We start from the raw sequence: 26,074 nt of genomic DNA on the forward strand, positions 1-26,074 counted from the left end.
TCTTTTTATTGAAGCACCAATTTTGTTGGACTAATTGACGTTATTCATCAATGACGTTATTAAACGTAAGCGAAAGATCGTTGCGTCACATGGCTTAGGAAAAAAGTTATAAGGTTTTGAAGGAATGGTAACAAAATAATTTAAACACTCCCGCATGGCTTTAGTGTAAAAAATAATACAACCGATTAAAAAATAGGTACTACAAAAAATTAAAATGTCATTTTGATATTTTGCAATTTCACGTTAGTTAAAAATTGGCGACAAGCACGAATCAATTAAATAATGCGAAATTTGCATCAAAAATTGATTCTAAAAAAAACATTAACACCAAATGAATCCTAAAACTTATTTCAAGACGTTATTTCAAGTCCGGAAAAAAACATACGACTTATTTTTTGTCCTATGAATACCCTTAATCGCACTCATGTCTTTCATATAGCCGCCCTTTCAAATAATAAAAAGTCAAGGGCAAAGGATTAATTATTCGACCTTGAACTCGACGCGTCCAAGGTCATGTAATCCGCGGCTAGGCGATTTGTACGCCAGATACTGTAGCTATTTGTCGCTTGTATCCGCTTACACGTGTAGGAAGCGTTTAACACGACAAGCTATACCGACGATATGCGATGTTGTGTGTTCAAAACGAGGGGCGAGGCTCAGGAGACGGATTCCGGCGCCTAATTACACGCTACAAGCGATATACAAGCCATCGTTTGTTCCACTTGTAACGTCACGAACGTCCGCTTGCTTGACAAATTTAGACGGTTTCGTTACGAAAACCAGGTGTAAATGATCACAAGATTTTTAGGAATAAATTACATAGTACATATGTTGGGAAGAAATAGGTAACACCTTGGTTTATTTTGGTGGTATTGAGTTGATTTTCCGTGATTTATCCCGATATAAGGGGTATTTTGAGGCACTAAATTTGAACTGTTCTCCAATGCAGTCGTTGTAATAAAGGTCACCACATGCGCAGGCACCTGTTTATGCTAGTAATTCATCGTGATTAATCAGAGCGCTGACCATCTATAGCAGGGGTCGGCAACCTACGGCCCAAGCAAAATTATCCGGCACGCGACCCTTTTAGAAACTTCCCACATTATATCGGGGAACGACTTTGTTGTTAATGTTTTATCACAATTGTGTTTCTAGCAAAAAATAAACAACGATGTGATTCAAGCTCCCTAATTAGCGGTGGGTCGCAAATACTTTGTGCGACAACCGGCGAAAAGTGGTCAAACGCCCCCCGATCCAAATTACAGAAAACAACTACCTAACACCAAATGCTAAAATCACCTCGGTGCTCTCAGTTCAACATAATACTTCATTCGAATTCAGCAATCTAAACTTTCGCTGCCATGGTCGTGACTGTTTTTTATTTATTGTCGTGGTGGGCAGTTTTATCGTTCAAATCGAGTTTTTGTAATCACAAGTGTGAAAAAGATTTAGGAATTAGGGTACCGGTAATTTCGCCGGATCGTATTTCAATTTTCTTTCATTTTTGCGATGTCGACTGCTTTGCCAAATGCCGGGACAACCCAATCAAAATAAGCTGCTTTCGGGAGTTCCAACACCATGACTAGAATTAAACGCAATTTAATAAGAAAAAAGAATACGGCCCGCCGCGACTTGGCAAATCTCAGTTTTGACCCGCTGCATGCAAAAGGTTGCCGACCCCTGATCTATAGTGTTGTGAAACTAAAACCCCTTATATGACGTCAAAGCTTAGACTACTGGATTTTGATTGACCAGATGACAAACGCACGCAAATGCGAATGCGTAGTGACGTAACGACAAGACTAAATAAATACGTCATACACCACCTAAATCCTAAATTTGTGCGTTTTATACGTAAAGCGTATTGTGTGTAAGTTTAATAATATAAATTTGCAAAAAATGCCTTTCGTGAAATTGGAAGGGGAGTAATTAAACATAGAACTAAGACGTATTTAAACCTGCCTTCATTAACAAAAATGTAACCAAAAATGTTAAAACCAACACCAATAGGACAAGCTCAATGTGCGAAAAACGGGTGATTTTCTTCAAAGTCATGTTTCTGGTTGGTTGTAATTTGCAAAAGCTATGCGTGACGGCTTGAATCACCCCAAAATGGCGAGGACAAGCAGACCAAATTACGCTTCCTATAGCTTGTTACGCTGCTAACATAGCGTGTCCCCTGTTGGTAAGTCCTTGACACAAGTAGAGATAGAATCGACCGCAAATTGATAGCCTTATGTTAGCTATGGGATGAATAATACAAATGGAACTTCACATGTATAATTTGTACGTAAAACATGCTAACGAAGTTATTTCCTGTTCAGGACTGATGATGCCATATTTTTTGGCGAAATCGATATCCGCAAAGAAATGCACCAACTGATTTGAGTGTGCTGAAGCTGTCAGGTAAGTAATGCAAAGGAAATGTTATAATGTTAAAAGAAAAGCAGGGATGAACTGCAATTACAGTACAGTTGTTTCAACTTTTAAGTTAGTAGGTCTTTACCTATCAGGTTGCCAGTCAGGTTTTTCTTTAATCCGTTTTCTTTCGCGCCGCACAGCAGCAACTTTAACGGCAGCAGTGGCGTCCTTACCCCCTTTTCCACGCTTCACTGCCAAACGCGTTTCAGCAATTTGAATCATTGTTATGGAAACAGCGGTTAGCGAACCGTGACTTCCTTCCCGGGCTTGAGTCGCGGTAAATAATAATAACAGAACGTCTGTGGCGGTCCCAGGGGGTGTCTGGGGCAGACGTTGGGGCGCTGTGCTTTGAAACCGAACCCTCACTCAGGACGTTGGGCCAATTGGCTCCCTGGGACCCCACTGATAGATCGTCGCGCTGTGTTTCTCCAGGGTAAATACAAATCGCTGTGTTTTTTGGCTTAAGCTTATGTTTTTACCAGTGCAAGCGAAGTTATACATTGTCTTAAAGCGAGGAAATTTAAAGTCAAAATTAATTCCGAACCCTAAAGCAACAATACACGAAAAATTGTGCACATAATTATTTTACTGTAAAACAAAGATACGCTTTTTAAGGATTTCCTAATGTAGTTAATATTTTTGCTAGTTTATCAGCTTTTTAGCAATTTTACAAGAGCTGAAAATAGATGGCTTGGGTATATATGACTTTGCTAGCAGATTTTAAGCTCATTTGAGAAAAAAACTACCCCGATAGCCTGAATTAACTTGAATTGTGGAGGTCAATATAAAGTTTTGGGTTGCTTGTCCGTCGAATTATGAATTCAAAGCACTTGGCCGCTTGAGGACAGTATCGAGCACAACAATATTTCACAAAATGGAAATTTCATCGGTTAAAAATCAACCTTCGTAACTTTTAAAGTTGTATACAGTAGGGCTGTTATCAAATAAAGGTTTTTAATTTTTCAAATAATCAAATATTTTTTTTCCTTTCAAATCAAATAATCAAATAATTCAAATAATTTAGAATACCTGATACATAAGGCACAGAGTCATTATTAATTAAGGATAGTTGAAATTACTAAACGAATTTTGTAAGCTCTTTAGTCATTAAATCTAGGCTACATCTTTTTTTTTGTTTAAATAAGAAATTAGTACAGATAGAGACATGCTTCAGTTATTCTCCGTAATTTGGCAAAACCATATGTATTTTCGTGTGTATTTTTTTACTTTATTTCAACAGCTTTTTCTTGGATACATGCTGAATTGAATTGTAATCTATAACATTTTATTCACTTGCTTGAATAACTTTGAATATTCCTGGGTGTAACTAATACCGGAATAAACAGTAAATTGTCATGCTTTTTTTATCCAACCTTTTTGGGGGAATGGGTTAATGAACATTAATATAAGGCTGAAAACATATGTTGCAGTGCTTCTGTGTAACCTCAATTTCATAAAAATGTCACCAATGTGTTCAAGTAAATTGATTTTGCACATATATCGAGGTTTACTGAAAGAAGAAAATTATTTGATTATTTGAAACTTGTAAAAAATTATTTGATAAATTTTCAAATAATTAAAAATTTCAAATAATCAAATAATTATTTGTTTGATAACAGCCCTAGTATACAGTATTAAGCCCGTAAAAAAATGAATTGAAAAAAAAATACATGTAGTACCAGCTGTATAAACAACTTGAAAATATAGTTTATAATAATGGCGACAGCTTTTTTTTAAACAGTGGCCAATATGATCTGTTTACCACTACGTGGTTCTTAACCTGTATGTGGTGATGTCTTGGACAAAATCCTTTAATTTATGAAAAACAAAAGTATATATTGTGTTGAAACAAAGAGTAAGTCTTAGCAAAAGTTTAAAAAATAACGTTGGGTTGGGTCATTTATGCATTTTTTCAACTCGTTGCAAGCTGTCATTCCATGCAACATATTTGAACTATTGTGGAGATAAACAGAAAACGACACCTAAGGCAACGGATATTGAAAGATATACACTACCGCGATTTAAAGGTTTGAATGCGACAGGAGAATGCGTTCGTACAATACCTCCTTCCGCTATTTGACAGGTGGTCGTTTGTCTTTTTACCAAAGGCCAAAGCGACGCGCCAAACGCTGGTTTGAGACTCAAAAACGGCGAGCTATAAGTTTAGCGAACTTTCATTGAACTATAGGAGTCACATACTTCGTTTTGTGCCCTTTTCACGCCAATGTACCCTGCCACGGCTTACAATAAACTATTTATATCTTGTACTCTTGTAGCTTGCGTGTCGTGGCTTCTATTAAATTATTTATACCAGTCAGGAATATGGTTTGTCATTATCAGTCGTATGACGACAGCAAAATCAATTGCAAAGGGTTAGGATGCTACTAATCCATTTTTCGTATATCTGATTTCAATGACCGTTTCGTAAGCATCATTGGTAAATAGCCTACCTGATATTTGATTAAAAAGCGTAGGATTTTGCGTTGAAACTGTTCAAAGGCTTTTGGATGCTCACAAAATAACTTTACATAAAAGTATTGTCACTGCCGGGCACAATATATAGTGACCACATTATGCGTAATATTTTGCGTCTTATTTAGCTTGCCTTCATAAGGATAAATATCATTCAAAGCGGTTTAAATTAGGTTTACTTTGGTTAAAAGTGCAATTTTTCATTCCGCTAGGTAAAAAAGTCACTAACCCAAACGTCAATTCCAAGACAGGTGCCCTTCCAACGAGCAATCAATACAACATCTGTTTCGAAATACCGACACGACAGCCAAAAAACACGCCCGCTATAATTTCCCGTTTCGTCGAGTCCAAGTATCGGTTTCACTGCGCAGGTATGCACGGGAGGGGCCACCTAACCACTCTTTGCTACTAGAAGATCTTTTTCATTGCTAGTTCGCTGCCATGTGCTGTCAACGTAGCCTTTAATTTATCACAGAGTGTCGCTGATCTTTCGAGAATTGACCGTTGCATATGACAGCTCCCACGAACGGCATTTTTTCATATTTTTACAGTAGACTGGTTGTAGGCCATGCTAATTGACAGTTCGTCCTTTTCCGGGGATAAACAAAAACAACACACAAATTCCGTCGACAAAAACGCTTTTATAGTTATGGATAATTAGATTTCGGGGTTAAAGTTGACTTCGGAGCAAAAGATCAAAGTTTTGCAAGTTTAGACTATACATTTTTAAGAAAACTATATGTTTGGTTCTTACTATTTTCATACTTATGTGGTGCCTATAAACCAGTTCATCTGGCAAAAACAGCATTGTGAAAACATGTATTTCTTTGCTTTTCTGTGCATACCCGAAATCTTAAATAGATTAGGCATTCTATGACTTTCACAACAACAATCGTCAAATGCCCTTGACTAAAGTTGCCATCTTAAAACCCAACTTTACATCTAATAAAACATATGTAAGCCGAAACAACAATTACATACCTTGATGAAATTCGTCACTCCATTTTGTCTGATAGAACCACATTTCGTACAAGAACAAAAGATGAATTATTCTTTATCCTTATTATCATTGATTTCCAAGACAGCCTAGCCACCAAGTTCAGATTAAGAACGTGCTAAGGAACTCTTTGCACCTAAAAAGGACAGTCACGCTTTAAGCAATGCATCTGATTACTTTGGTAGCTTTAGGCACACATGGATTTTCCACCGAAATTCCAAAGTGTCATAATAATGAACTGCTGTTTGTGTATGTAAGCTATGGAACCACGAGTTAAGCTGCTGAAATTATAAAACCATTGTGTGAGAACAAACAAAGAACAATGGGAATTAAAACACAGTCAGGAATTACTAATACAGGTTTGTAAACAATCAAAATGCGTTTACGTTTAAAATGTACATTGTAGGCATTGTATTTTAAACTGTTGGAAGTCTATAAGTGAAGTAAATTATGTAATGATTCATCATGCAATAATGTTTCGCAAGTACTTGCGTAATTCCCATAAATTACCCAAGTATTTTAAGTTCAAAGCAAGCAAACTTCAGTTCAAAGCAAAGGAATTCGAAATTTACCCGAACAATTTGTCACATTTAGCACCCTAAACAACATGCCTGTAGCAGCAGAGTGCAACAGTGCAATTTAAAACGCCGCAAACCTCTATGGCTGAGTTATACCGACAGGTAAAGCCTTGCGAAATATTGCCGGCTTAGTGCGCTCAGTCATCAACCAAGGTATGACCTCAGCAAAGCAAAGTCTTTTTAAGCTTTACAGCTCATCACTAGGTCGGCAGCGGGGCGGAAGCTAAAAACCGGTCATTACCGTAGAGCCAAGTCGACAAGAGTTTAGCTGGGTCTTGGCCCGGAACGCAAAATTGTTACCTCTTCGCCATTGCGTTGTAACTTGACCCTGCTGTCGGTCGGAGTTCGCGTGCTGCAGCCAAACAGGCGGATTTTCAAAAGTGGTAACCTGCCCTCGCCCGCGGTTAAGCGGCCGTGCAATAATTTAAGAGTGCGTCCACCGGGCCTAATCCTTTATTAAAGACAGACTGGCTTACGAAACCGTGAACTCATGCGTTTCTTTGTTGTTTTTCGAAGTGAAAAGGTCACATGACCACCATAGACATCATAACATTTTTTTTTTTATTTAAACAAAAAACAAATGTCATTTGTGGACGTTAATAAAATTAACATTTAATAAAATTGTGGAATATAAGCTGACTTAAATCATGCACTTTGAATACTACTAGGCAACTAGTAGTCCGAAGAAAAAATAAATTAACTATGTGTTTAAATTAACTAAGCATGTGTTTCGATGTATGAACTGGCGATACGGGAGACAGCGGGAAGACGATTAAAAAGCCTCGGAGCGGTACGGCGCGTCTTTGCAAAGGAAGTGGCGGTGTTCATAGCGTAAACATAAAAATAAACTACGCACATCGGGCGAAATGCCTCTCTATTTTAGTATCGACCTATGCAACGGCGCTCGCTCGAACACAAGAGCAAAAAACTGTCTCGCGATTCATTTTTTCTCTGATTTTCATGCCGTTGAACCCTTGTGCGCAAGGGCAACAACATATGGGGTGACCGCTAGTATGTAAATTAAAAGGTCATCGGGGCCTTAAAATGTTAGAAGGCGGTTCCTGGTAAATGGTCATAATCTTGTTTGTTGCTCAATCGCCCGCTTGTCGCTTTTAATACTGTGATGGTGCGGATTAATTGCAAGTTGCGCTTCCGGGTTAGCGATCAACCACGTTTGCAGACAAACTTTGGTGTTGGTTGAAAGTTTGTGTTTGCTAACTAACAGTCTACCATTGGATTTACTAAACATAAACTTTCGATTTCAGAGGGACGCGACCAAAGAAAAAAGGGAAACCGGATTTTGCAAAGTTTAACTTTAAGGGATTAAAGTCCAATAACACAAGACACGGAAAGTACCTAATCGAGTCCATAGCTGGCAAAGAAGTTACGGTGGTTTAATTGAATTGCAAGAAGTTTAACAAGCGCGGTATATATTCGCTTTGAATACAACAAAATTGTTAATTTCCCATCAAAAAAAGGGACGTTTTTCTGCCATAAAGAACAAGTTTTTGCCTATAACATTGAATCCAAATTGTCACTCCTTATAGCAGCAACATGGAGATGCTATTTTTAACACAATTAGGTCCGTAGCATGTAACTACAGAACTATCATTATCATTTACAACCTACGTTCAATCGCACAACAATTTCCTTTGCATATGGGTGGGCCGCTTTTGCTTACCATCCGTGCAGCAATGACAACTACCACGCCCCTATCAAGTTGTGTTGGCAAAGCAGCGTGCAGGCATGGCTCTGTGCAAAACGAAATTGAAAAGCGAATAGATTGTGTTTGTATTGTCAAGCAGAACGCTTCACCTACGAGAGTTTATTTTGCAATGTGCAAGTAAACTTAACTCCACCACAAGTGGGCTGAACTGCAATGATAGCATTTAAGGTTACATGGACAAAATACTTGCTTTCCTGCGAAACAGTTTGCTAACAAATAATCCAATGGGATCGATATAAAATTGTCACATATTTTAGCACATAAATAAATTTTGTTTAGATAAAGCAAAAAGTTTTTAATAACATATGAAAGCTTAAAAAGCGAATATCCTCTTCCACGTTTTTTTAATCAAGCACTAAAACACGCCCCTGTACATTTCACAAAAATAAGCCAAGAAAACGGAAAAGAAAGCCATGTTTATTATACGTGTATTGACAAGTGCATCAAACCAATTGTTCAACAGCAACAATTATTGATGTACAAGCCAACTCATTTTTGCATTCAACGCGCCTGGCGACCGAACATTATCCGGATTTATATCGTTGACCACAAATAACTTGTTTTGCAAATGGCAATTTACACGTCACTTCGGCATGCAGAGAGAGCCAATCCATTTCGCAGTTCAAAGAGCAACGATTTAGTTCGTTTCCTTGATTCATCAATACGGTAATTACATAGAACGCTAGTAGTCAATGCAACCACTACTAGTCGTCATCTAATTGCTTCTCTCTTAAGTAGCAGAAGAGAGAAGTCTCGTATTTGGGTTAAAACTTGCGCTTGAAACTCGTTGGAGCAAAACGCCACCGCCAATGATACAATTTGACACTGAACGGGGGCTAGATGCCTCAAGTGGAAGCTTAAGGGGGAACTGACTCCCACAAAACGATATTTAGACCCCATGGGTGCCTAAGGGTCGTGGTTTTTGGGTGTAGGTGCACAAAACGGGTACTGTTCCACTGTTCTACTGAGCTCTGTCGACGTTAGACGCATGCAATCGGGATTGGAAGGCAAATAGACATTTCGCAGCAGGATCGGTGCTCGGTTACATCTCAACGTGGCTGCGGCGCCTCTCAAAAGTGGTGCTGTGATGCTGTGGCGCCGTCCTACCCTGATAGACTACACAACAGGTGACACCCCGAACGTCGAAACTTGTCGTTTTTTAGTTTTTTTCTTGCCGCGTGCCGGGTGCTTTACTCCATGGGTATTCGCAAAACAAACAAACAACTTTCAAAAACTGAATTTCGATGTTTTTTTAGAAAGCCGGATCGTGTTTAACTGCTGTCCCTTTAGGGTTAATGTTGGTTTTGTTACATAACGATGTTATATATGTTATATGTGTGGTGTATTTTCGCTTGTGTATAATCTTGGCGCCTCCATAGAAACAACAGCTGCTGAAGTAATTGGAATGAAAACAGAGGTATTAAGTAGACTAGCAATTTTTTGGAATTTTAGTAACAGTTTAATTGGTAAAAGCTAAAACTTGGTCAACAAACGGCATCTCAAACATTATCCTTACACACCAAAGTCACATAACTATAAACTAAACCAAACTTAATATAATTTTGACTCAACTTAACTCAACTCAACTCAAAACACACGTAAAGAGACCAGGTCAGCGGCCGTTCAGTTGATGGGGGTATAATGTCGGTCGACTAAAATTGACAATTTGCGGAAGCAATTTAGTTGTCAAGCGACGGCAGGGTAATTTCCACGTCGAAATTCGCTGAGTCATGACTTGAATGAGCAATAAACGAGCTGCTTTCGGATTCACTCAATCACTCCATTGTGATTTATTGGAAATCCCCTTCGGATAACAAACTTAAGCGATATTATGGATTGGGATAGCTTAAATGCCGTTGCTGAACGTTTTGCGGTCCATCTAATTTCGCGTTAATTTTTCCTGTTTACCAATTCATCATTCATTATTTACCAAATTATTGCAATATTGAAAAATGTAAACCTTTTTGAAGCCCATTTTGAAACAACTTCTTTCTAAATTAAATGCCAATAAGATCTTTACAAGCATTTGAATATGAGGTCACCTAAAGATCATGATGTCATCCGCCAGAATTTTGCCCCACTTATGACGTTAGTGACCATAACGGTTTCAAGTTGACCTTCTGAGTACGCATGGCAAACGGCCCACAGACCCTCGAAACCAGCATTTGTAGCAATAATAAAACGGTGAACTATTGTTGAAATCGGTTGATTGGTCAATTTGTTGGCCAATTATTGACCCAAAGTGGAGTCCAAAGTCGCTGCCTTCGCCCAATCAAGCATCTAATGCCCAGTTGTAGCTAGGTGCTCAGCCGCTTAGTGTGGGAAAATATGAATTACATGGGGTTCATGTACTCGACCATCCGGCGAATTAGAAGATTGTTCAATAATACATGACCTACGGGTTGACGACGGCTAACAGAACAGGGTTAAATATAGATACTTTTCTGCCAAGGTATATGTTGCTTGAAATGATATTAAATTGCAATTGCAACGAAATAACGATATTCACTTGTCATGCAAACCATAGCATGCAAGACCAAGATTTTGACATACCCTGTCAAGTTTACATGTCAAGGAAAAAAGAACTGGTCATATTTGAGGTTAAATGTACCATACATTTACTGGGTTTCAGAAAAGCTTTATAGCAGAATAAATTTAACATTACACGTCGGCATTACTGTATGTAACCAAGAAACACACAAACTGATAACAGTGTGCTGTAAAGCTTTGTCTGAACTGTTTTTTTTTAAATTACATGAATAAATACAGTTTCAACTTTAACATGTTTTAACTTTTGGTGGTTCGCAAACAAATACAATTCAATGCAACATCGAAATTTTTCTCTGTCTTCGATTTTTGTGATGTTTCTTATATTTATTGGGAAAAACGATAACCTCTGGTCTTACCTTTTGATAAAGGGCAAAAACAGCTGCTAACGAACAGGGGTCCAGAACGACACCTAAACCCAAGGACAGTGACGCATCAGCCCTTCAAGGCGGCATTCAGATTTCGGTCGAAACACTCCACACTTTGGCAGCAGCTGGTAGCCTGGATATCCTGTCTTCGAGTTCTGCATGGAGTTCAATTACAAGCAGTTCAAAACAAGCTTTAATGATTGTGACAAAACAAAGCCCATTGTGCGCATGTGCGTCAAGCCTAATGCGTGGGTGGGGTGGGGTGGCTTGGACTTAAAATGCAAAGCATTCGATTTCCGCTGTTTGCTAACATTTTCGTGGTTTTGTTTTCTATTGTCTTGGGGTTAGTTTTTAATACATTTGTAGCTATGTAACTGCACTGAAAACAAATTCCATGGTTGAAATGTCTGGGGAGCGCTAATTCATACTTATGTTTTGATAATTTCTTGGACAATTCGAGGACATTTTGTCATCTTAAAGTAACAGAATGGCCCCAAATTGACCAACAAATGTTTTGTTAGGCAACGGATTGTTTAAGCATACGAATGCACTACGCTTTATACAATTCAAGATATAATCAAGATTTTATGGATATTTTGTTAATTTTGTTTGTCGCAATAACGTGCAATATGCTTTTGTAAGAAGACTGTTGCCATTTCCTAAACTGAAAAATGACACCAACAAAATGTCAAGGTAGATTTCAAAATTATTTAACAGATCAATATGCAGTGTTCCCAGAACATAACTGTCTCGTTATCTTTCCAAAACCGGGATGAAAAATTGCGATTTATAGAACATTAACTCAATGACAAACAAAAAAATCATCAACAAAACCAATTAACCAAGTCTTACAACAAATCTTCTGTCAAATCCAAGAGAAAACAGCGTGCAGAGCGTTTAGCAGATGATGAAGTACAGGCCAAAAGGAGAAAAACTAGCGCAAGGTCAAAATATCACTTCCGTTATAGAACAGCTCGTGTAGCATGTTACTATAGGCGTGAAAGCCGGTGCAAGACCATACAATGGAGTCCATTGTTCCCCTGCTGCGGTTCTGGTTAAACCGTGGCTCGCTAAACGGCCACCAGAGAACTAATACTGCTATTCGTGTGCGCTTTAGGAGGTAATGAGGTCAGAAACGTCCGGACGTATTAGTGAGTACAAAAGGAAGTTTTTTTTCCCTTGAAGAGACTTATGGCTGCTTCTGAAATAGGATACACTTTTCTAAACGGTTCTTAGTCAGCGGTTTTTGGTGCTGTCTTATATTTGACTAAGTTTAACAGATTTTTTTGGTGCCAAGTCTAAATACCCACTTCAACTGTCTAAATTGCACAAAGTTGCTTGCGTTTTCAATTATCGACAAAAATTTGACATTTAGCATTTATGAAAAAAATCGCAGAGACATTCCATCATAAAAAAGTTGTTTTATGTTTTCCTTTTTCTACAAAACACAAAATATCGCATAACGACTCATGAAAACTAGGCAACAAATAGTTTCCTTGTGAAACGTCACGTGATCATATGACGTTACGGCGATGCGGTTACGCTTGACTGCGTGCGGTATTTACACCAGTGAACGACCGGCAAAAAATAGTCCTAATCATCATATAGGCCATGCGCAGTGGTGAGATTCAAATTTTTTGTCAGCCGGTTCTATCACAAAAGTCATATTTTTCAGCCGGTTCTGATACAAAAAGTCATAGTTCCATTGACAGTAACCAGTAATGCTAACCGGTTCGCTGATCTCATAAAATTTCGTGAGAAGGTTCTATAGAACCGTTGCGAACCGGCTGAATCCCACCACTGGCCATGCGCGTGGGAGTTTAACTTCTTTAATTAAAGAGGAGCTATGCAGGTTATTTTGTGGGAAGTGAACATTTATGGGGGAGGGGGGCACTAGTACGCGCGAACGCAGACAAAACTGACAGCAAGCTTCCTGCTTTTCGCTTTTATGATTTGTGGAAATCTTTGAAAGCGAATTGGATCATAAGGTCTTGTTGGAATTTCTCAGGATATGCAATACAGTAATACACGGCCCATTCATAAGTACGTATAGTTAATGTCTGACAGTTTAACGAAACGTAACGCATTGGAGCTTTTTAAAATTCGAAACAAAATGATGAAAATGACAGCGATTTCTAAAACGTTAAAAATGGATTGGCTAGATGCAAGTTTTAATGCATTTTTTGCCTACAACCAAACTACATTAGTTGTTAGAAGAAATTGGATTGTCTATTGCAATTATCATGGTCATCACTTTTCTGTAGTGCATCGAAAACACTCTTTACAACGTCTTGAATTAATAGGTTTGAGTGAACAATATGATGCAATGTAGAAAAATACCAATCATTGACAATATATAAAAACACACCGTAAAGATATTGACTGTAACATATTTAATTTAGGTGTATGTGCTGCTTGGTTTCATACTAGTGGATTATGTAAGGATACACATGCGTCGTAAGCTTTACTACTTTTCAAAAACATTTCCATGCCAACTTGGTTTAAATATAGGCGTAGGTATTGGTATTTAACATTATAAGGTTTTGACGCAAATTTCAATGTATTGTGTCCCATGTGACCAGAGATTTAGTTTCACTAGGCACTGAAAACACACCAACTGGTTCCAAGCGACTATCAGGCATCAAAACGTCCCTAAATCATCCGACAGCAGTTAATCGGCGCCTTATCCAGCCCACAACAGAGATCAAGGCTTTCCCACAATGCTCAACAAGTACTGATCAAGCAACTGCAAAAGCATACGGGCTCGGGCATTCGCGTGACCAGCCAGCCAATTGGAAACGTACAAAGCGTGTGAAATAGGCATGAAGCCAAGTTGATTCTGCTAGCGGATGTGTTGGCATCTCTCGCAGGCTTAAGCGGCCTTGGTCCCACGACAGGAGGCCAAGGGACAGCTGCTAATGCTGTCGCTGGAATCGAGACGCCATGTCTTAATGCAAATGGTCGCTACAAGGATCAATACTTAGCGCCGGTTGGAGGTTAGTAGGGCGAAATATTACGCACGTAGGCAAATACGGTGTATGAATTTTTGAAGCCTTGCAACCATGGTTATTAATGTGCTTCATCTCAAACATGCTGTATTTTTTGCGCTTTACAATGGAAATGCATTATGTACTTAACCATTTACCCCCAATAAAACAACATATTTATCACAAGAAAGGCTATTCAGAAAAAAAGGTTTACAAAAGCTATTTGGGAACAAATAAAAAATGTTTGTATTTTAAAAACAACAAATCAAACGCCGGTTTTTAATTATAATAGCTTCACAATTTACCAAATTAAAAAGGTAATCGTTTTTAAGGGTCAACCAATATTTAACGAACTATTTTGTAACAGTGTTAAGTTTTAAAAACCCTAAAAATCCTGATCGTATGTCGACTTGTTGTATAATCTTGTAATCCACAACACGCCACAAGCTGCCAATTAAAAGACGACAGACAAGAAAAATGTCTAGTTCCCCTATTAAACTCTGTTGTGTGGGTTTGCCGAAGGGGAGAAGACATGTAATCTATGTTTACGGACACAAAGAGTAAATATTGTGAAACGACGTGGTCGAAACGGTAAATGCCCGGAAGACAAGTGAGATTTTAACTAAGACCAGGTTGTTTCGTTTAGTTTATTGATTTTGACTTATTTTGTCGTGCCAATGCAAAAAAGCCGCTGAACACTTTGTTGGGCAAAGCAAGCAAGTGATGCCGTTTCCAAAGAAACTAAATGTGTTGATTTTATTAAACAGAGTTGTTAATCGACGTTTGGTCTTTGGTTAAACTATAAGTTTCTAAATGGGCTTGACATGGGCCTATTTTTTTTTAATTCGGGCGCAGGACGGGTTTAGACCTGCTTATACAACTCTATTATTAACACACCTAACCTTATTGTGTGTTTTTCATAACTTTTGCTAAAACCCGAAATTTACTTATTTTAACAATTATTTTTTCCGATTAAACACTTACTGATAGAAACTCATTCAAATCAAAGCAATAAGTGATATAGAGGACTTCGCTATCCTGAAATATTCCCAGGCATGTCAGATCGAGGGCAATTGGCGGTCAAAACAGCTGTTTGTTGGCGCAAATCACCAGCGTCCATTCGCAAAACGCCATTTCGACGTCACAGCTCGCACGCCGCGACCCGTCATATGCGACGTCACAATGCAGGCGCTACGTCACAAAGCGATTGTTTCCCAAGTCGCAGAGGCGAGTCGGAAATCGGAAACGATTAAGGAAGCAATGACGCGAAGATTGCCTCCACACAATACAGGCCTAAGTTGGACTTGAAGCAGCAACTGGGAGGCAGACGAAGGCAGCAGTCATCAAGCCATCTCATTGAGGACCGATTGCACATCGTTTCGGAAGGCACGGGCCAGCCATCGTGGAGCCGGAGTTAAAATTACCGCAAGTCGTGGGAAAATCGCCCACGCCGGTCGCTGATTGGTCGGTTTTGCGGCGCACCGCCGACTGCCAATAATAACGCAGATCGGACATCGCACCTACAGTGAACCCTACTGTATATTTTGACTTGTTGTGTTGTGCAGAAGTTATGACAATTTGCATGGCATTTTTACAATTGGACTGATTTAGGATGAGAGCCCTTTAAAGACAGGTACCAATTTTTAAACTTTGTACACGTCTAATTCTATATGAACAACTATATATTTCAACAAACTTTAGGATAAGGCTAGAGGGTTGATGACGTGAATGCAGGCACTATTGCTGGGCGCTCGAGAGATTGGCTGGGAGTTTACGCAGAGCCACAGTGTTTGTGAGTAGTCGGAATTGCTATGCAAACCACTTGAGGGCCAGCTGCACAGACTGACAGCACGCGAATGGCTATTGTTTTGAATGTGGTTCCTTAACAGCTAAAGACGTCCTTTGGGCATTGTACGTATATTAAACTTTGCACAGATATAATTTAACACAAGGAACCATATATTTCAATACAACACTAAAAGATATGTCTGCAACACAATTATTACTGACCGTAAAGTTTTCAAATCACGGCTTCTTCACTGAAGCACAAGAGACATGGCAGGAATTCCACATCAAGCCTCATTTCCAACCCTAAACAAAGTTCACATTTTCAATATTCGGGAGACATACTTTTCACGAGACAATAGGAATTAAATATATTCGGCCATCGTACCCCAGGGAAAGTCAATGAAAATACAAATTCCCCGTGCATATTTTTGCTCGTTGTCCTACAAAAGCAGCAGACAAACAGACGCGTGTAGTAATTTGCGTCAGTCTACTAATATTGAGACGATACTGAACAACGTTTCGTCCGCCAGGTTTCATATGTAGTGATGTTTTTGCCTCACTGATTACCTATTGGATGTCCTTTTCACTATTTGGTGACGTTTTCGTTCAAACTAATGTGTAAAACTTTACTAAATAGTAAAAAGGCCATCCAAAAATCGCTTAAACGAAAACATAAACAAACACTGAGGAGCCCATCTCAATATCACTCGGACAAAAACATTACTACATAGTAAAAAGGCCATCCAAAGTCTACTGTACAAGCCCCTACACTCGAAAATAGCTCGCGAGTCGCCCCTACAGCACCTGCTGGACAACGGAAGTAAGAAGGCAGCAACAAGAGGGTTGATGACGTGAATGCAGGCACTATTGCTGGGAGCTTGAGAGATCGGTTGGGAGTTTACGCAGAGCCACAGTGTTTGCGAGTGGTCGGAATTGCTATGCAAACCACTTGAGGGCCAGCTGCACAGACTGACAGCACGCGAATGCCTAACACCGGTCGAACACTTCACTCAACGCCCGCTTTTGTGGTGTTTTGCAAGCGTGTTTCCTGCTGCGTTAAGTTGTGGATTCAACCAACATAGCGATTTATGTTGTTGTGAAATTTAGGACATTTGTGACTCTTATAGCATCTTTGCAACCAACGAACAGGACCAAGACAACAACAAAATTATTGCAACCATAACTTAGGTCCAAAAAATAGTGATTGGAATTTGAGTTATCTTTCGAGGATTGTGTTTTAGTTTTTGGACAGTCACTGTCTGGTGTTCAACTCAATAAATGTTGTTAGAAGTCAAAATGGAAGTGGAAAAGTAAAACCATTATTGATAAATCGGGAAAGGCCTATGCCTCTCAATATAAAATGGCCATAGATTAATACCGTGTTCGTAAAAGAAATGTGAAACCAAATGCACCGGGCATTGGGCAAGAAAACCTTGCTATTTTATTTCTCTTTAATTTTGAAAAAAATGTGTTATATACTGTGAAAAAAGTACTTTGGGTTATTTGTAGCCATTTTAGTCAAAATATGAAATATGATTTCCTTACGTGACTTACAATAGTCATTCGCAAATTAAAGATATCTACTTTAACATTGATCAAACATATCAAGAACAACATATCTTTAACATGAAACGATCCTGTTTTCCATGTTAGCAATTGAAAAATAAGCGACTGCCGTCAGTACGCAAAAGCGTCTGAAAACTCAGTCCACAATCCGGCCAAACGGAAACGACTGAAGACCAGTCGGCATCTCACATTAAATCGCAGCACATAGCTTCTGTCGCCTCGGGCCCAATGCGGTTACCTGTATCTAATCGCATGAACTTTTGCATAACTGCAGGACCGAAATCCATTGCACCACACACATACTTTATATTTTATGACTCTAGTCGTTGTGAAAATAAAACGCAAGGTCAATGTTAAAGCAGTTCAAATTGTCTCTTCAGTTTTTGTATTTGTTTAAGCTTCAAATCTGCTAACTACAATTGCTTTTTTTGGTGTTTAAACGCTAAATGCTTCTTGCGCTGCTAAGTACATTTGGTACAAAGTGGTATCAGCTTATAAGGGCACCTATTTTGCTCACTCTTGTTTGTTTAATCGATACAGCCTCTCTATTGGATCATATTCAGACGATAGGCGCTGATCTTTTAATTTATTATTTTCTGTATAACAACTCCCAATGTTTTTCAGAGATTTTTTAAAGTTTATAGCTGTTTATTTCTTTCCTTGTTGAAGTATTTTGTTTTGGTTCCTATATTGTTACTGTAGTAAAATTGCTGAACTGTTTCTGCATATAAATCAACACATACTTTGCATAAGGTTTTTTCGTTTGTGTATTGGTTTCGTTTTTAAACCAACGCCAGAACATGGGCATAATAATTTGTTACGAAAAGTACAACAGGGAGAATAGGCGGACTCACCATGAAACGAACGAACGAACTGTTGAACAAAAGGAGAGAGAGGGGAAAAGAAACAAATCAAAAAAAACGAACGAACGCGCAAAGGAAATTTCGTTACCATGGAGATCAAATAAATAATCGGCATTTTACGCGCGTTGGTAAAAAATGCGAAACTTATTTTGTTTTGGGGATAAAATTTGGCTCCCGGTTAAAAACAAATTGAAACTTGTTTCCGGATGAGAGAAACGAAACTGTCCGGAAATAAAAAACATTAAAATTTTCGTTTGGTTTAAAACTTGTCTTTTACTTTGGAAGGGTGCCCTTTAGCAATGCATAGAGCAATAAATATAACCAACGACGCAAAGAGAAATAAATAAAAGCGTACAAGATAACTTGGGGGCCCGTTGCCAAGGTAACTGGTTTCCGGGGGGGCTCTGAAAGGCTTCCGGAATTACAACGAGAAACAAATATCAATGGGCAGTTGTCTTTGAATGTGGCAGGCGCATTACACACGACGCTAAGTGGTACAAGAAGAAGTAGTTAGTTTAGTGACCTTTGCAGGGAAGGTCACCATGTCAAGGGGGAGGGGGTCTCACAAAACATATCCCAGGGCAAGTTCGTCGCTTCGGCCCCTCAGTGCGGCTGTGTGGCCGGCCCTATTTTCGCCGTAGCGGGACAACCAAGCAATACGAGGTAAAATGTAGAAAAAAGTGGGGAAATGCAATAACGAAACAACGAAAAGGTTTTTTAAATTACATGGAGGTATAGCGGTGGGAGTAATTTCGAGTACAGCGGACACGGCTTGCTCGAACCTCGGGGTTGAGAGCGCACGCACTCCTGGTCTGGAACTGGAAGTTTTGTTGTCCTATTTTTAAGGAATAATCTCGGCGTTTCTCGGGAGTCGGCAGCGCTCGGCGGATTTATCGACGCGATCTCATTGGCGCCGTCGCATTGTGACGTCATGGCGCGGCGCCACGCGTCATCTGTAGGACTCCTTGCAGCGGCAGCCGGGACGCACACAGTCGGCACAGGACTTACAAGCCCGCATGCAACCCCGTGCTACCGGATAGCACAGAAGGCAGGGCAGGAATACCGACAATGCACCAAGAGCCGACCATCGCAAGCAGCAGTGAGGACCGCGACATGAACAAGGCTCGTCCGTGCAAGCATCGTCGTCTTCATAGTTCGAGCAGTGGTAGAAACAGGCACGCACGCAGCATAGGCAAGTTGCTGTCTCCACGCACGCCTTCGTGTCGCACAAGCACCGATGGTTGCACATCCAACAGTGGCTTGCCGCGAGTCGTGCAGCTTCGGTGGTGCCTGGGATATCGCCTTGACAACGGGGACACGTGCATTTCCCGCACCTCGGGCACGGGTAGTTGTGGTCGCCGGGTTTCGGTGCACTTCGTCCGTCCAAACCGCCTGGTCCCATCAGCTGATGATCTTCGTCTCCTGTTATAATGGCCTGGTCGCGATCGGGGTTCTTCTTCAACGACGAATTGTTTGTTGACTTCGAACGATCCTTGCGCTCATCGGATTTCGTCAACTTCTCGTCTTTGGTTTCCACCACCAGGCGTCGCTTTTCAACGTCGCCCGTGGGTTGCGACGCCACCACTGCTGGGACGTTAGGACTTCGTACTCTTGACGCGGGTTGGGATGTCCTTACCGAGATCACTGCGTCCGTGTGTCGGTTGCAAGTTCCTACTCCAAGGCGTTCCGCAACCTCCGGACCAGGAGGAGGCGGTCTGGGAGGAGGAGCACCGGAGGATGAGAGCGGAGTTGAAGCAACGGAACCACATACGTGACTTGGCACTGGAGGAGCGGGTCGTGTGGATAAATCTACACTCCCGGATGTTCTTCTGGGAGGTAAGTGACCCACTGTGGAGGGGTAAGGTCGCGGTGGGATTACCGGATGCGGTCGAATGTTGCTGTTCGAAACCATTGTCTCGTGAATGCAAGGGACTTCTCTTGTGGCGAGGTATGAAGGCAGTGACGCGGTGGCTGAAGGAGGATTTACTCGTGATGCAGAACCGGGAACTCTTCGCGTTCGAGTCCCTTCCCCTCTTGATCGTTGCCGACGAGTTCTCTCGCCAGCCAAATGTCTATGATGCCGCGTATGGCTGTTCAAGGGCGTCGCTTCGGTGACCCCAGTTGGCGCCGACGCAGGCCTGTTCGGCTGCTGCGCGTTTGAAGGATGATCGCTGTAATCATTTTCCACAGCGCGACTGCGGGAAACAGGGTTCGTTAAAAGGTTCAAGGTATCTCCTGTAGCAGGGTTGGCAGTTGGCGAGTTGTCGGTTCCACCACCTGTCCTGGCTGCTGCGGATAATGTTCGAGGTCGGTACATTGCTAATGCTGGTAATCGCTTGTTGTCTTATTCCTCTGGTATCATTGTACAGAAAAGGGTTTGGTAGTGAGTTCGGTCGCTCGTTTGATACTCCGTAAATCCGTGAAGCAAGAGGTGCTAATCGTAAAGTAGCACGTTGATACAGTTTAATCACAATCGCAATCCAACAGACGGACTAACGACAGCTTATGCTTTTAGTGTTAAGGAATTTCGACCTGAAATGCAGACGAAAAGTCGGTTAGACAAAAGTTTCGACGGTGACGCCGTGTTACAAGTTTCAAGTGGTCGGAAAGGGGTTAGACAATCCCTCACGACTGCTTTCAAACAATACATAATAGTCACAAAACTGTCCAGACGCATCTACTTCAAAAATCGGGCCGCAGGGCTTGTGTGGAATCGAAAAGTAGGTCGACATGTTGCACATCAGTTTGCCTCCTATCTGACCCTGTGTAATTCGCGGTGTTGGTGGCTTATCCACTAAACTTCTGGTGTAGGCAAAAGCGGCCAAGTCGCCTTGTGTCGTACAAGGCTGTTTGGCGCCTCGGCTTGCGTACAAATGCAGCTACAGATTTGAAGCGTGTTTTACAAGGCCACCAGGAGGCGGACGATCACGCAAACAAACACCAAAAACTTAAGTGCGTCGGACGTCAAACGCGGACGTGGCGCACACCCACTAAGCGCGTGCACGCACAGCCACGCCACAGCTAGCGCCGCGTCCAGATTCCGCGGATTACTGTTAAAACCTCCCGGGGACGCACTGTATTTACGAACCGCTGACTGTCCAACTGGCAATGCTCAAAACTTTAAGCCTGCTAGTTGCGTCAACGGCTTACCGGTACGTACACGCTGCATGGATATTACCGTAAATACCTCTTTCACGATTTCCGACTGCTTCAAACTTGACTTGATAACTTAGCTGTACACTCACTGTGCTGCTATTACGCTAACACATACATTGCATCACAATTTCAAGTCTAAAGAGCGATCGCGTGCAACCCTATACCTCGCGGGGGATGCAAGCGCCGCGATAACAGAGCCGCCGAACGCAGCACAAGATAAAATCGCCCGGTTTAAAATCGCACGGGACCGCAGTCCGGAAATTAACAGGCGGATTATGCGATTGCCTTGGGCCCGTCGTCGCTGCAATCTCAAACCGGGTGTTTTGAAAAACGACAAGAAGAACACGCGGAGCCTGCTGTATTGAAATAGCGCGCATTCCTGTTCTGTTGCTACACAAACTTCTACACTTCCGCGCTGTACCTCTCGCTGTGGTCAGTTCCCGGTAGCACGCTTGTTTAAAACCTGACGTTGCCAATAGCGCGGTAATCGCTTTAGCGCAACAGTCCTCGCAAAATGTCAAGACTTAAATGCGCGCCGGACGGATAGACGAAATGACATGCCGGTGACAAGTGGGTCAGTAACGCTCCGAAAAAGGGACCGGCAACTGCGTTGATAACGGGAGGCGCTACGACGGTCGGGCGCGTCGCAAGAGGGATGTTTAATCAGGGTTTTCGACAGTAAAACGCAAGGCGAGCGGTAACAATAGAGCATGGCTTGTTTACTCGCAAGCTTCCGCTGTGCCGGGTGCTCTTGACACCTGCGACTGTCTTCAAGCGTCGTGGCTTCCACAAAGCACGACCCACATTACTGGTGCCTTTGATCGTATCGATATTCGAGTTTTGACACTTTGCAATGGCGCAAGTTAAAGGAGTCGCACGGACATATTATAACAGCGCTTACAATATAAATACCGTCAAGTAAAACGTCACCAATTTGGGCGGTTTAAGACTAGAGGAGTTTGGAGGCATCGGACCAAAAACAAGGGATTTCCTTTCGGCCGGGCTTTGCCAGTAAATACAACTACACCGTCGTCGCCAATTGTTCCCACGAATTAGTGCCGCCCGAGTACAATCTCGTTTCCCGATCGAAAAATCTAGGGATACCGCGGCTACACAAAAAAGCGGCGTTTAGAACTGAGTGCGGTAATCCAGCGGAACCGACGCGTCCCCGGCAATTGCAACTTCTAAATGTGGCAATCAGATCTTCGCACGACGACGAAACGAATGTCAGCGCAGAACGACGGCTGACCACAAAATGACATAGGTTTAGTGGCCGCATCCAGTCACTGCCTGGGTCGGTTTTACATAGGCGGTCATTACCTCAGCAACTAACAAGGCTCATGCGACAAAGTGCCAGCATTTGCGGTTCACAAGCCGGCCTCTGAGGCTGTCGCAGCATCGGACATTAGCTAAATACTTCCTCTTGGCCTTCAGTCACCAAAAAGTTAAAGCCTGAAAAACGCGTCGCTGCGGGGCCGCACTTAATTTTTGCCAAACACTAAACGTTGTAGCGTTGCCAAGTCGTGTTTCTACGCTACGGTGACCAAGCCTTCCTCTTAAGTACGCAACCACTTACGCCGTTTCGGAAGTAGCGGTCGCCACTGAGATTTTCACAAGAACACTCAACTACGTTTTACCGCACTGAACAATTCCTTGAAACTGTACATTCAATAACAGTGCCTTGGTATTCCATCTAAAAAGCACCGGCATTTCTGCGCAACATAAGTCCTTTAAATGCTTCTTGGTATCTGATAGTAGTCCATAATATTAACTAAGGCTTTGAATGACAAGTGCTCACTGCTAAACATGTCTGTTATGAATGCGTTTGACACAAGACATCAGACTATATATATGTCCACAATGAAAAGGGTGCTCAAATTTCGGGCGCGTGAGGAAAAAATGCTGCGCCTAAATAGCACTTTCCAACCGGAGGTAAATGTCCACACCCTATGACAAGCCCAACAATTGCTTCACTCTCTCGTTTCTGAAATTCTGAAAAAAATGCCAGCACATTAAGACTACACATCAAAATCAACACGAAAAGGCTTCCCAAAGACATCTTGCCCGCTAAACATAACCCTATGTATCTAAAAGCAACCTAATTTCGCTCTTTTTTGTATCACAAACATTACAATTTCGCTTCTAGCTGTACCACATGTGCTAGTGATTGCATCAATTCAGACGCATTGTGGCGAAATTTTGCATTGTTTTGTTCACACAAAGGGCATAGTGACGTAAAAATGGGCACTAAGATACCATGAACGACGTCCGGTTTTGAACCAATCACTTCAATTCTGACTAAATTTTCAACGATTGCACCCTAAAAAAACCCAATAGGAAACACAGTTTATTAATAGCCTGATATATGTGGCAAAAATGCGACTTGCCAGACGGCGTTGCTTTTTGTTGAAAATGACTAGAGGCGACAAAGTATCCATTGAAGTGCGCAAAAGCGAAGTCTTGCCAATTTTTTCTACACGACTGGTTACGAAACAAGGTTGCTTTACGCCTGGTTGCAAGCCGTATCTTAGAACCTTGGGGGTCGTGCTCAAGCTGCGCGGTTCGCTTGTGGCGTTATATTAAATTTTCCGATCTATATACAAAAGATGGCCGGGGCCACGGTGCAACGGGTTTGAACGGTTGCTTAGAAAAGAAGGGGGCTCAAAGAATTATAATCAGAAGGCGGATCTGACACCTTGTTGTCATGCCAATAAACCGGATTTGCCGCCAGTGCGCTGTAAAAATCTAATAACTATAAATGGCGAAGGACTGTGAATTGATAAAATCAGTATTCTAGTTTATTAAAACACCTTTATTCGACTTGTGGAAAAAATTGAACTTTAACATTAGCTATATTTAATGGAGCAGCATTATTCTGATCGAAACTAAACTTTAACATTGGTTGGCTGACTGTATTGGACAATTATTTGCAAGCCATCGCGCAAAGTGCTATGTTTTATGTTACCAGTAATGCAACTCGGCCCAGCGGCACAGAGCGATCGCGAAATGGGCGCTGGCGGTATAAAGTTACCGGATATGAGAGAATCACTCGATCCGGACCTCTATGATCCTCGGCCCGCCTCTGCGAGAGATGCCAAGGCCTTGTGACGTCAAAAGAGGAAATTTGAGGCCGTGCTTCGGCCGCAAACAGCCGTAACTGAGAATCTAGCCAGAGGCCCCGAAAAATGCAATTACAAATTCACCTAAAACTGCGCTGTGCTTTTCCGTTCATCCGCCACAAACAAACAGACATTAATCACTTGTTTCACTTGGCGTCTTTCGCCCAAAAATGGATATTAAAACGCTGTGGAAGCATGCGCGTTTCACAAATCAGTAGCTCTTTTTACCTTACACGAGTTATGTAACATATGCGCTCCTGTCAACGCTTTTGAGACAGTATCTTACATGCGCAAAAATTTTAGATCATCTGACATTTCAACCACATAAAAAGATGTTTGTCAATTTCGCGCGATTCTCAACCTGCTGGACAACATACAACAAGTTTTCGGGGTTAATGGAAAGTCAAACTAGAAAACGGGCCTCTACCACCGCGCTTTGTTTCCGCTATCCACGTAGTTAAGACCTCTCACTTCCTCGCTAACAATGCCGTTTGTGACGCGGTAATTACGCGCAAATGGTCCGCGATCGTAAAACTGTTTGTCCCCGCTGTTGTACAGAAGTTGCGACTGTTCTAGGAGCTCTAGCCTTACAGCCACTTCCACATATGCTAAGTTTTACAATATAATCTAAACTGCTTAAATGCTGTCTGCAAATTCTAACTTTCTGGTCCTAAAAAGTGCTATTAATTCTTGCTGCATATAATCTGTCCTTAATCCGGTTCAGTTGGCACTGATTGCCAACAGATGTGATTTGAAACAAAGAAATCGTCCATTTGAAATGTTGGTGTTGGTTAAGTCCGTGTGATATAACTTTGGTAGTTTGGTCGAAATTTGATAAAGTCCAAAAACAAGAAATACTCGAACTCCCGAGAAGTACACTTTAAAAAAATTATCCAGTATTACAATATTTCCTACACTGCCTTAAATATCCTGTAAAACATATAAAGTCAGTTTAGTTTTATGCCAGTAAAAACAGTTACACATAAAATGCAAAAACATCAGCGCCGCGAGTAACAACTCCGCCGCCAAAGTAGTAGCAAAGCGCCGTAGAATCCATTGCCGAGCTCGATGTCAACCCGCCGCTGAGGTAGGCATTTCATGACGAGGCTTCACAACCACATTGCAATGCGCTTCTCAACCACCGTTGGTAAGAACTGAACGAATCTCGCCGGGGGGAAGCGCGCCGCGATTTGGCCGTTTCCTTTTTCGATCAAGCGCTTTTTTCAATCGTCGGCTCGGGCCCATCGCCGCGTCGACAAGAATGCGCGGCCGCGAGGCGCAAGGAGCAAAGAAGAAACAAACAAAGAGGGAGCGGCGGCGATAAGCCAACGGAAGAAGAGCGGAAGAAAAACGGATAAACAACATGCGTGAGGTGAAGGCCTAGGAAACAGAACGACCCGAGCCGAAATGGTCCGTTTAACTGCTTCCTAAAAGCTCGCACAAGATGCGGTCCGTAGCTCACCGCGGCATAACGCATATCAGCAGC

General features: G+C 41.5%; 2 protein-coding genes across 2 annotated transcripts in view; both read right to left on the bottom strand.

Annotated features, from left to right (window-relative positions):
- LOC145239080 (fibronectin-like) overlaps positions 1 to 11,330 on the bottom strand; it is a 31,827-nt gene extending 20,497 nt beyond the window's left edge. Inside the window, exons 1-2 of the mRNA XM_080102365.1 lie at positions 11,101 to 11,330; positions 5,875 to 6,026 (exon numbers count right to left, since the gene is read on the bottom strand). The gene's annotated coding sequence lies outside the window, so the exon portion shown is untranslated. The remainder of the gene's footprint in view (positions 1 to 5,874; positions 6,027 to 11,100) is intronic.
- Positions 11,331 to 18,199: 6,869 nt separating this feature from the next.
- Positions 18,200 to 25,721, bottom strand: LOC145238684 (uncharacterized). The gene has a single exon (XM_080101929.1). It carries the CDS (start codon positions 20,628 to 20,630, stop codon positions 19,263 to 19,265), a length of 1,368 nt encoding a protein of 455 aa, XP_079958055.1. The 5' UTR covers positions 20,631 to 25,721; the 3' UTR covers positions 18,200 to 19,262.
- Positions 25,722 to 26,074: the final 353 nt, after the last annotated feature.

The sequence above is a fragment of the Phallusia mammillata genome, chromosome 7, assembly GCF_965637545.1.
Source record: "Phallusia mammillata chromosome 7, kaPhaMamm4.hap1.1, whole genome shotgun sequence".
NCBI lineage: Eukaryota > Metazoa > Chordata > Ascidiacea > Phlebobranchia > Ascidiidae > Phallusia > Phallusia mammillata.